We start from the raw sequence: 12,261 nt of genomic DNA on the forward strand, positions 1-12,261 counted from the left end.
TTATTGAAAATCACCGCCCTGAAGCAGTGGTTCTCAAAGTGCAGTACTCAAACCAGCAGCAGCACCTGGCACCTTGTTAAAAATGCAAATTCTCAAGTCCCAACCCAGACCTACTGAATCAGAGTCTGGGGATGAGCATTGTGTGTTAACAAGTCCTCCAGGTGATCCTGATGCATGCTGAAATTTGAGAACCAGTGCCTCCAATATTTCAGATATTTTGCTTAGGTAGTTGTTTGCCTTCCTTTAAGCACTGCTATCCTCAGTGGAAATCAAAACAGAAATTTTAGATTATAGATGAAAATATGCAAATATCAGTATTTTAGGATATTAGAATAATATTTCTTACACAATTATATTTGGATTAAGGCTGCCATTAGACCTTATCCAAGGGTTATTTTTAAGAACCCTGAAGTCTTTAATACAAAACAATTTCAGCTATTAGATGACCACCTAGACAGCTCTACAGAGAGGTCCCAAAGTATACTGAAAAGTCATATTCCAATATTATGAGTGAGCAATTCTTAATGTCAATTCTTGACTAGTTTCAATCAAAGATTAAAATTTAGGAACTTCCCTGGTGGTCCAGCAGTTAAGACTACAGGCTCCCAATGCAGGGGGCCCAGGTTCGATCCCTGGTCAGGGAACTAGATCCCACACGCCGCAACCAGAAGTTCCCGCACACTGCAACGAAGATCCCACGTGCCGCAACCAAGACCCGGCGCAGCCAAACAAATAAATAAATAAATATTTTTTTAAAAAAAGATTAAAATTTATCTGACATGCAACATACCTCTTTCATATACTGATTATATAGAGCTTCTGATGATTCTAGATAAGCTTGTGCAGTTTCAATTTCTTCTCTTTCAGACCACAAGATACCCAGGTTATTCTGGAAAATAAAGAGAAATAATGACAATATAAATCTTCCAATGAAGTAGTTTTCATAGTGTCAAAGTCAATACTTACCTATCAAATAGTATCAATACTACAACCTGATTAACCATGAATTAATTATTCATAATACTACTGTCCTTACGTCGTGGGAGGCAGCCACAAAGATGGGTTCCCTGGTGATTCCTGCCTCCTGGTGCTCATGCCCTGTATAATCTCTTCCCCTTAAGTCTGGGCTGGATTTAGTGACTTGCTTCTAACAAATAGAATATGGCAAAAGTGATAGAAGGTCTCTTCCAACATCAGGTTACAAAACACTGTGGTTCCATTTTGGGTGCTCCCTCTTGCTTGTACTCTCTGAGGGAAGCCAAATGCCATATTCTGAGCCACCCTACGGAGAGACTCATGTAGTCAGGGAGGTCAACAGCCAGCAAGGAATCGAGGCCCCTCAGACCAACAACCTGTAAGAAACTGAATCCTGCCAACAACCAGGTGAGTGAGCTTGGAAGCAGATTCTCCCCAAGCTGAGCCTTCAAGTGCAGCCCCAAGCGGGCCAACAATCTGATGAGAGACCCTGAGCCAGAAGCAACTAGCTAAGCCATGCCTGGATTCCTGTTATAATAAAAGTTTGTTGTTTCAATCTGCTACATTTAGGGGTACAATGTTACATTTTAAAAACTAAGCCAGTTTTTCCCCTGCCACAGGACTCTTTTTATCAGACTCTGTATAGGGAAAATCAGGCCTGTTTACATGGTCAGAATTCAAGACTAGCTCCCCTTTAGACAATGGGGTTACTCTGCCTCCCAACCCTTGGGACAGCCTTTCAGGCACAGGGATACTTCTGAGGCTGGGCTTCCACCATCTTTTGCTTACCTCCCTAGGGAAGGGAACAGAATAAGGAGACAAAGTTTTTAAAGCAAATTCTTAACCTGGGCCCAAGGACCCACAAGTTACCCATGAAGAGAATTCAGAGTCTATGAATGTAGATGGAGAACTATTACAAACTTATTTTCACTATGTCCTACGAAACGGTATTACAGTACCTGGGATTTCTGTGGCTTATAGAAATGAAAATATCTTCATATTACAGCTTGCAGATATCTCAAAATACCATTTATATTCATTAGTACTTTAAAATTATGGAAGTTATTAGACACAGATGTTATTTAATGTGTTAATAAGGAAGCTCATATATCACTATATAATACATTTGTTTTAAAAAATATTTTGGGGGGGCTTCCTTGGTGGCGCAGTGGTTGAGAATCTGCCTGCTAATGCAGGGCACACGGGTTTGAGCCCTGGTCTGGGAAGATCCCACATGCCGCGGAGCAACTGGGCCCGTGAACCACAATTACTGAGGCTGCGCGTCTGGAGCCTGTGCTCTGCAACAAGAGAGACCGCGATAGTGAAGAAGCCCGCGCACCGCAATGAAGAGCGGCCCCCGCTTGCCGCAACTAGAGGAAGCCCTCGCACAGAAACGAAGACCCAACAGAGCCAAAAATAAAATATAATAAATAAATAAATAAATAAAATAAAAAATAAAAAATAAAATATTTTGGTAACTTCTATGTTATTGGTTTCTTTTATAACCCCTACATTTTATTTTATACATTTAAAATCATTATTCTGTTTCATGAAATACAGGCTTCAGTAGATTGCAAAAGGGGTACATGACACAAAAAAACATGTTTAGACACCCTACAGTTTAAAGGTGACATGATCACTGCCCTGGAACACAGACCTCTGGTCTTAATGGCTTCACGTAATATACCTATTCTATAATTTTTTTTAAGTGACTTGATCAGTTCTCAGTGTCTAGGACTGCAGGTAGGTCATAGTGATAAACTACTGAGACTGGGCAGTTCTCTCCTCTATATTACTTATGCAATCCTTTGTGGTACCCTGGGGAAGCTTAAAGGGCTCTGGCCCACTACTAATTTACCGATTATTCTGCCCACCTAGCCTCAGAGAATATAATCTCCCTTAATATTCATTTCTTGAATTTAGAAATGAATCCACAAGTCACCTTTTCTCACTCCCTAGGTCAACTTATTTTTCCTCTGACAACAGTCCCTAAGATACTCCATTTGGCCATGACACCAGCACAACCCCAGCAGACTGTACCTAGCCTAGACAGATTAGCGACACACCCACTACCAGGAACTGGTTAGCCACATTTACTCTATTTTGATGGGATGGTGATGCATTTAGGCTGCTAGATCCAGGGTAGGCTGTGCCACAGAAAGCAACAACTCTGGTGTGTGATAAATCTTAAATCAAGTAGAGACCCTAGAGTGTGTCTAGAAATGACTAAGGGTTTTTTTTAACCATAACCTATTGAGGTCCTGAAGTTAAGGACCATGCAAGGGATCTAGAACTGATCTGATTTTTCAAAATTAATAGTGTTAATGTTTTTTTCAGTGTTTACTCCACAGAGCTGACTGCTTTTGACATTCCACATAAATTATTTTTACAATATAAATCCCATAATACATCAGAAAGTACTGTATCATTCACAAAGCAACATCATGTTCTTGCCCTTGGGATAACAGAATAGGTAAGGAAAAAAAATAAATATAAAACAAAAACAGCTAAAAAAGTACTACTGGTGAATTCTACCAAAAATGTAAGGAAAAAATAATACCAACTCTACACAAATTCATCAAGAAAAGCAAAGAGGAAAGAACACTTCCCATCTCATACTAAACCAAAGACACAACAAGAAAACTACAGACTGATATCCTTCATGAACAAAGATACAAAAAATATTAACAAAATTTTAGCAAATCCAGTCCAACAATATATAAAAGGGTAATATTTTACTCATTTGGCTTGGCAAAAACTCCAAGTGGAGTTTATCACAGGAAAGAAAGGTTGGTTTAACATTGGAAAATCAATCAATGTAATTCACCATATTAACAGACTAAAACAGGAAGAAAAAAAATCATCTCAGATGCAGCAATGAAATAATGATGTGGAGTGAAAGAAGTCAGACCAAAAGAAGAGCATACACCATATGATTCCATTATGAAATTCTAGAAAATGTGGTGGAGGAGGGCAAGGAGAAGGGAGAGAGAATAAAGGAGTGAGAGAGGAATTACAAAGGAACACAAGGAAACTTTTAGTGGTGAAGGATATGTTCATTACCTTGATTGCAGTAACTGTTTCATGAGAATATAAAGATGTCAAAGTTCATCAAATTGTATACTTTAGATATGTGCAGTTTACTGTACATCAATTGTACCTCAATAAAGCTATAAACACACAAAAAACATCCTCCTTATACATATATATCCTGGCAGTGGGGAGAATAATCTACTAATTTGTCAAGTTAAATTTCACTCAGGAAGTGCAAGTGTATATTGCTGATAGCACAAATCAGAAGGAAAACCAGATAAAAACCATTCCTAAGGCCCCCTTCTTCTGGGGAAGGTAGAAGGGGACAGTCTCCCTTGATAATCTAATGTGGGTCCAGGTCCTGTATATCTATAGTTTCCCAGGAAGGAGACACCAGATTGAGACAAAAGAGTCAGAATATCACAAATTCCCATGGACTGATACCTTCAAATTTTTTCCTACACATACATACACACACACAGGTAGTCTTTCGCCAAAATGGAATCACTCTATGTAATTCCAAACATGCCTTTTAGTCTTCCCTCTCCTCTTAGTATTGATATTATGGTTAACAAGTATAAATCATTATTTCTAATGGCTGCATATTGTTCTTCTGTATGGATGTACCAGTATTTATTTAACTACAGATCTCACTAATGTTTATTCTCTCTTTTTTTTTGAAACTAACAATGCTGTGACAAACATCCATGCTAACATACCTTTGCATACCTGTCTCAATATTATTTTAGAATATTGATGTGGAATTTTTAAGTCAAAGTCTTTTTTTTTTTTTTTTTTTTTTTACTACTTATTTATTTTTGGCTGCATTGGGTCTTCGTTGCTGAGCGCAGGCTTTCTCTAGTTGCGGCGAGCGGGGGCTACTCTTTGTTGCGGTGCGTGGGCTTCTCATTGCGGTGGCTTCTCTTGTTGCAGAGCATGGGCTCTAGGCACACGGGCTTCAGTAGTTGCGGCTCGTGGGCTCAGTAGTTGTGGCTCACAGGCTCTAGAGCGCAGGCTCAGTAGTTGTGGCGCACGGGCTTAGCTGCTCCGTGGCATGTGGGATCTTCCCGGACCAGGGCTCAAACCCGTGTCCCCTGCATTGACAGGCGGATTCTTATCACTGTGCCACCAGGGAAGCCCTAAGTCAAAGTCTTGACTCAAGAGTTTTGATACCTACTGATCTCCAGAAAGTTCTATGAATTTATATTTCCACTAGCGATAATGCTAATGGACAGTATCCATCTCCTCATTGTTTCTCCAACAATAAACGTAACCAATATCTTTAATAATCTCTGCCAGTGTGATACAATTTTTCTATCTCATTCTTTCAGTTTGCTTTATTAGTAGTGAGGTCAAATCTCTCATATATAGCAAATATTAAATGTAATAAAATGCTATAGAGTGGTAATGCCATTGGAATAAACAGATCAACTAAAAAGTAGAGTTCAGAAACAGACTAGCATAAGCCCAATCTAATTAAAATACTATTGCTGTACCTCCCAGGCTAGTTCCAGTGCATTACTTTTCTTTTCATATTTTTATATTCACTTTTCTTTATTCTTTCAGATAAACATATTCATTTTGTCAGGTTCTAAGAAAAAAGAAAGCCTATTGTGATTTCAGCAGGAATTGCATCAGACCTATAAATGAACATCAGGAAAATGATGTTTAATCTTGCCACCTAGGAACATGGTATATCATTCCTTTTAAGATTATCAGTTCTATTACCCCAATACTGCTCTTTGTAAATGCAATGTCTAAAAATAATATTTTTAACAAGTTTTTGCTTATATACAGAGTATTATTGATATTATATATTTACCTTATATCCTCCTGTTTTATCAAACTGATAGTTCTAAGACTTTTACAGTTGATGACTTTAGGTTTTTTAGGTATACAAAGATCACATATAAAAATGATGATTTTTATTTTTAAAGACTGATACTCTTATTTGCTTTCTATACTATTGCAACGGCCAGAACATCTAATCAAGGTTTTGTTCCTGGTTTTAGTAAAAATATCTCTAATAATTCACCCTTCAGAAAAGGCTGACTGTTCAAAATACTGTAATTCATTGAGCATACGATGTCACAAGTTTTAAGACAATTATTTTATGTATCAACAAGAAAACATTGCCAAGAAAATTATGACACAAAATCAATCAGCTGTAAGATGGATCCTGATTTCAGAAATATTAATATATATAAGAACATGCATATTAAAATCAATAAAATACAGCAAATACTGGAGATCCTATATTACATTAAGGATGTAACATTACATTAATGTAATGTTCATTACATTTTTTTAATGTTCATTAAGATTTTAGGCAGCCAAATGGTTGAAGAAAATTTCAAATAACTGAGATTTTGTTTGAATTCAGTATCTTATGGACTTCATTAGATCATTCATCCACTCAACAAATATTCAGAATGGGCCTATTATGTGCCAGGGACTGAGATTACAAATAGTGAGCAAAAAGAGATATAGTTCCTGTTATATGTAGCTTTTCATTTAATTGGGCCATGATAACAGAATATAACCTATACAATTTCCTTTTTAATTTTGAGGTTTTTCTTTGAGACCTACTCACCGTAAGATCAACTGTGATAAATGTTCACTGGATCACATATACTAGGCACTGGAACTACTGAATGTAAGGGTTTGTGAGCTTACTTAAGCAAAGTACCTGACACAAGAAGTTCATACAAGGGCTTCCCTGGTGGCACAGTGGTTAAGAATCCACATGCCAATGCAGGGGACACAGGTTCGAGCTCTGGTCCAGGAAGATCCCACATGCCGCGGAGCAACTAAGCCCGTGCGCCATAACTACTGAGCCTGCGCTCTAGAGCCCGTGAGCCACAACTACTGAGCCTGCGTGCCACAACTACAGAGCCGGTGCTCCACAACAAGAGAAGCCACTGCAATGAGAAGCCCGTGCACCGCAGTGAAGAGTACCCCCCGCTCGCCGCAACTGGAGAAAGCCCGCGCACAGCAACAAAGACCCAACGCAGCCAAAAAATAAATAAGTAAATAAATAAAATATAAATAAATAACTTTTAAAAAAAGTTCATACATATTTGTATTCTGAACTGTTACGTTCCTGACGACAATGTCAGACTTATTTCTTAATAAACCAAGCACCATATAAATAGGAAACACGTATTTTAAGAATTCAAAGGTAGGAGGAAGAGGTCAGTTCAGAACAAAATGATCCAAAGAAAGTTACATGTAAGTATGAGGTGAGTCTTGAGATCGGTTTTGAAGAATGGGCAGGAATTCCCTGGGAAGCAAACGAATGACTATAGCAAGAACAGAAACTGAAGATTTTAGATACTTTGTTTCAAATTAAGAACGTACTCTGGTCATTCTTTATAATTTCCTTGAGACCTTAAATTAAGAAGTAAATTACCTTGGATTTTTCTTAACATAATGAACAGGATTTGGAATGGTGGAGAGTTGGAGGGTCTCGGGAAACCAACGCGTTGACCACGACTAAGCGAAGCAATAAGTGATGCTGGTGAAGCGTGCGAAGAGGGTGGAGAGGGAGTTTGGAAGCCGCTTATCACAAAGGTGCGAAAACGTGGGGACAAATCGTGCCTTATACGTTTGCCTTTGGTCTCGGCAAGAGTTGGGGCCCCTCGCCACCCCCTGGCCTCCAGCCAACAGCAGGGCCGAGCTCGCTCTCACCTGAGCCTGGATGTAGAGTGAGACGCAGACGTGCGACAGTCGGTACTTGCGCAGTAGCCTCAGGCATTTCACCAGATGCTCCTCCCCCGCCGACGGCTCCTCCGTGTCGATGTGATTCACCCCGAGATGGAACTCAATAACCGCCCGCCTCACTGCCCCCTGGGCGACGGGCCCCTCAGCCTCCACCAATTCAGCCGGCAGTCCCAAGGCGTGGTCCCCTGCGCCCAAGCTGTCATCGCCCTGAGGTCGCTCATCCTCGTCTTCAGGCGCAGGGCCCAACAGAGCCTTGACCTCTTCCAGCAGCGCCCGGGCGCTGTATTTGGACTTGTACGGCTCCTTTTCCGGGTTTTTATGCAATTCTACCCGAGACAAGGCTAGCGCAGCCTGGAATTTCTCACGAATCTCGGCCCACGGAGCATCCGCCATAGCAGCCTCCACAGCCTCGGTTTCCTCAGTGTTTGCAAACAGGACTCCCGCCTTCCTTCTGCTTTGCGACACTTCACTTACGGCCCCCGACAGCCCTGCGCCTGCGCACTGCAGAACGATAGCCAATGACGTCCGCCAGGGGAAAGGCAATATGCTTGGCAGTGACCAATGGGAAGGCGCAGTAGTCACCATAGCAACCGTTGTCATGGAAAGGAACCTGTCCTGGCGATAGTCCCACCTCCAGCCCCGCCCTCTGCGGTGGTGAGTCTATCTCTTGTTGACCCGGTGAAGTTGTAGCTACTTAAAAATATCGATTGACTTCAACAGATCACAAGGAAATATTGTTTACAAACATAGCTGGTTAAGTACTCTCGTTAATTGATATAAGCTGAAAGGCAGAAACCTTTTGACATTAGTATATAACCCAGCCCATCACTGGATAAAAATGTAACAAGGATCCATGTACTGTTATTAATACATAGCCTCTATGAATGTAAAAAGCACTGAGTGATCGAAAAATATTTTCACTTCAACCCTGAAATACAGGTTGTAGGGATATGTACAACATCTCAAAGTAATACAAGAGTTAAGTGCCAGAGCTGTGACAAGACACTTCAAGCAAGGCTTTTCACATTACATAACCTTCCAAAATTATCGTCAAATACGAGGGGCGGTGGCCGGGCCGGAGAAGGTTTTACTCTCAAGAGCTGGGTATATAAAATGCTTTGAGATACACAAAGGAGCACTGATTTTGGAAGCTCATAACACAAAGTTTGAATCTCAGACCTGCTTCAAATTGATTAGCTTCTAATTTTCTAAGCTTCGGGTTTCTCAAGTAAAACATAAATGATAATATTACTTATCTCTACAGAATAATTCTTAGGAATAAATGAAATTAAACATCTGTCCTTTATAAATGTTAGTGCTCCTCAGGATTCTTTCCTAAATTCTGTCCCGGCGAGATCTTACCCACTTCCAAGATTTCCATTACATGGGCTGCTCACTTCCAAAACTTGGGTCTCCAGGCCAGATGGCACTCTGGAGCTCCAGAATGTAATATTCATCTCCCAACTGGAACAACCACTCCTGAATGTTCCACTGACTCCTGTATATCAGTATGTTCAAATTGGAACTCATCAGTTTCCTCTTCACGTACCCCTTCCCTCCCACACCAAAATTTGCTCTTAAGTTCTGCATCTCAGTGAGTGACACCACCATACACCAAGCTGATGATTTCCTGCACTCACTCTCCTTTCCTCTCTCATCCTTAAATGTAAAACCCAGTACTAGCCACCTCCAGTCCACCTTCTAAAAAGCTCTTACATTGGTCTACTTTTCATCTCCAGTGATTTAGACCATCATCTTCTGAATTACTTTTAACAGGTACTCTTGCTGCCAGTCTGGCTTCCTACCAGAGCATTTTCCACAACACTTCAAATGACTAATTCGTTCATTCAATGAATATTTAAAATGTCTGTTATTTGCCAGGCACTGTTCTAGGATCTGGAAATTCAGCAACTAAAAAACTTTCTGCCCTAGTATAGGGAAAGACATTAAATAAACTATATAGTAATGTCAGATAGTAAGTGTTATGGAAACAAAGGAGGAGATAAGGAACGTTAGCAGGTGAGGCAAGGTTGCTATTTTTATTTTATTTATTTATTTGTTTATTTTTGGCTGCATTGGGTCTTTGTTGCTGTGCACAGGCTTCCTCTAGTTGCAGCGAGCAGGGGCTACTCTTCGTTGTGGTGCGCGGGCTTCTCATTGCAGTGGCTTCTCTTGCTGCGGAGCACAGGCTGTAGGCGCGCAGGCTTCAGTAGTTGTGGCACACGGGCTTAGCTGCTCTGTGGCACGTAAGATCTTCCCACAACTACTGAAGCCTGCGTGCCTAGAGCCCGTGGTCCACAACAAGAAAAGCCACTGCAATGAGAAGCCCGCGCACCACAACGAAGAGTAGCCCCCGCTTGCTGCAACTAGAGGAAGCCTGTGCACAGCAACAAAGACCCAATGCAGCCAAAAATAAATTAAAATAAAATAAATTTATTTAAAAAATCAGTAGTGTAAAAAAAAAGTCATAGTAGGTGCCCAGTATATATCTGTTTGTGACTAGGAAAGTGATTGGCACATGGTTAATAATGGTATATAATTACTATGAGCCAGTTAACATTCTATATATTTAAATCATCTAATCCTCAGAACAACTCTGTGAGATACTATTATTATTCCCATTCTGCAGATTAGGAATTGAAGTCTAAAGAGATTAATAATTTATCAAAGGTCACATACAATAAATAGGCAGTTTTGCTCCAGAGCCCACACTTTTAATCATTATGCAATACTGTCTTGTAGTAGGAGCTCAATAAAGCACCGCGACACACAGTGCTGACCTCTAAAGACCTAGCTGGAAGAACGCCCAGATGAAAACTAAAATAGCCCAGATGAAAATTAAAATAGAGATCTTTTATATATGTAAGGATAAATCTTTAGACAGACACACCTGAGAAACACAAAGACATGGGACTAGGGAACTCAAGATGGGAGAGTTCTGCCTGCCATTTGGGGAACAGTCCCTGTGGAAATTGTCCAATGAATGGCACAGAGTACAGGTCACCGTTAACACAGTGACCTGAGATTTAGGCAATGATCACCTCTTGCTGTTAACATCAAAAGACAGAGGGACAACTGGACACTGGGTACACTTCTCAATCTAATTATCTATTACGTTAGATGCAGAGGGACAAGGAGCTTGTAAACTGACAGATGGAGATGTCTCAGCAAAATTCAGAATGTGGCAGAATCTACAGAACAAATGGGGACTTCCCTGGCAGTCCAGTGGTTGGGACTCTGCCTTCCAATGCAGGGGGTGCGGGTTTGATCCCTGGTCGGGGACCTGGGATCCCACATGCCACTGGGCCAAAAAACCAAAAACATGAAACAGAGGCAATGTTGTAACAAGTTCAATGAAGACTTTAAAAAATTGTCCACGTCAAAAAAAAAAAAAACCCCAAAAAACAAAAAAACTACATATGCACTTATCTTTTTTTTAAATTATTTTTTTAATAAATTTATTTTTTTAAATTTTTGGCTGCGTTGGGTCTTCGTTGCTGCGCACGGGCTTTCTCTGGTTGTGGTGAGCAGGGGCTACTCTTCATTGTGGTGCGCAGGCTTCTCATTGCGGTGGCTCCTCTTGTTGCGGAGCACAGGCTCTAGGTGCGCGGGCTTCAGTAGTTGCGGCACGCGGGCTCAGTAGTTGTGGCTCGCGGGCTCTAGAGCGCAGGCTCAGTAGTTGTGGCGCACGGGCTTAGTTGCTCTGCGACATGTGGGATCTTCCCGGACCAGGGATCAAACCCGTGTTCCCTGCATTGGCAGGCAGATTCTTAACCACAGCGCCACCAGGGAAGTCCCTGCACTTATCTTTTGACTCAGCTGTCCCACTCCTAGGAATCTACTCTGAAGATACCCCTCCAACACTATGTAAATACATACATAACAAGGTTCCTCACTGCAGCATTGCTTGTAATTGAAAAATATTGGAAACAACCTGTGTCCACACATAATAAGAAAATGGTTGAATAAACTATAGTATACCCACACAATGGAGTATGATGCAGTTGTAAAACAAAGAATAAGATTGCTATGAACTGATGTGATTTCCAGCATATACTGTTAAGAAAAAAAAGCTCATGGGGCTTCCCTGCTGGCGCAGTGGTTGAGAATCTGCCTGCCAATGAAGGGGACACGGGTTCGAGCCCTGGTCTGGGAAGATCCCACATGCCGCGGAGCAACTAGGCCCGTGAGCCACAATTACTGAGCCTGCGCATCTGGAGCCTGTGCTCCGCAACAAGAGAGGCCGCGATAATGAGAGGCCCGCGCAGCATCTATAGGATGGTACCCTTCATGTTAATATCCTCTTTTTGATAATTGTACTATGATTATGGAAAACATTAACACTGGTGGAAACTGAGTATATACACAAACTTTCTGTTCTATTCTTGCAACATTTATGTAAGTCTAAAATTATTTCAAAATAAAATCTTTTCAAGAAATGCAAGTGACCAATAAATGTAAGATGTTAATCTTCGCTCAATTAAAAGACACAAATGAAAACGATGTATTAGTTTGCACCTAGCAAAGTGA

General features: G+C 40.8%; 1 protein-coding gene across 1 annotated transcript in view; it reads right to left on the reverse strand.

The window, feature by feature from the left end:
* Positions 1 to 8,179, reverse strand: part of LOC118882857 (kinesin family binding protein) — a 36,652-nt gene extending 28,473 nt beyond the window's left edge. Inside the window, 2 exon segments of the mRNA XM_036829216.1 lie at positions 791 to 889; positions 7,699 to 8,179. Of these exon segments, the coding sequence (XP_036685111.1) occupies positions 791 to 889; positions 7,699 to 8,124 (525 nt within the window). The 5' untranslated portion in view covers positions 8,125 to 8,179.
* Positions 8,180 to 12,261: the final 4,082 nt, after the last annotated feature.

This window comes from Balaenoptera musculus, chromosome 16 (assembly GCF_009873245.2).
Source record: "Balaenoptera musculus isolate JJ_BM4_2016_0621 chromosome 16, mBalMus1.pri.v3, whole genome shotgun sequence".
Classification (NCBI taxonomy): domain Eukaryota; kingdom Metazoa; phylum Chordata; class Mammalia; order Artiodactyla; family Balaenopteridae; genus Balaenoptera; species Balaenoptera musculus.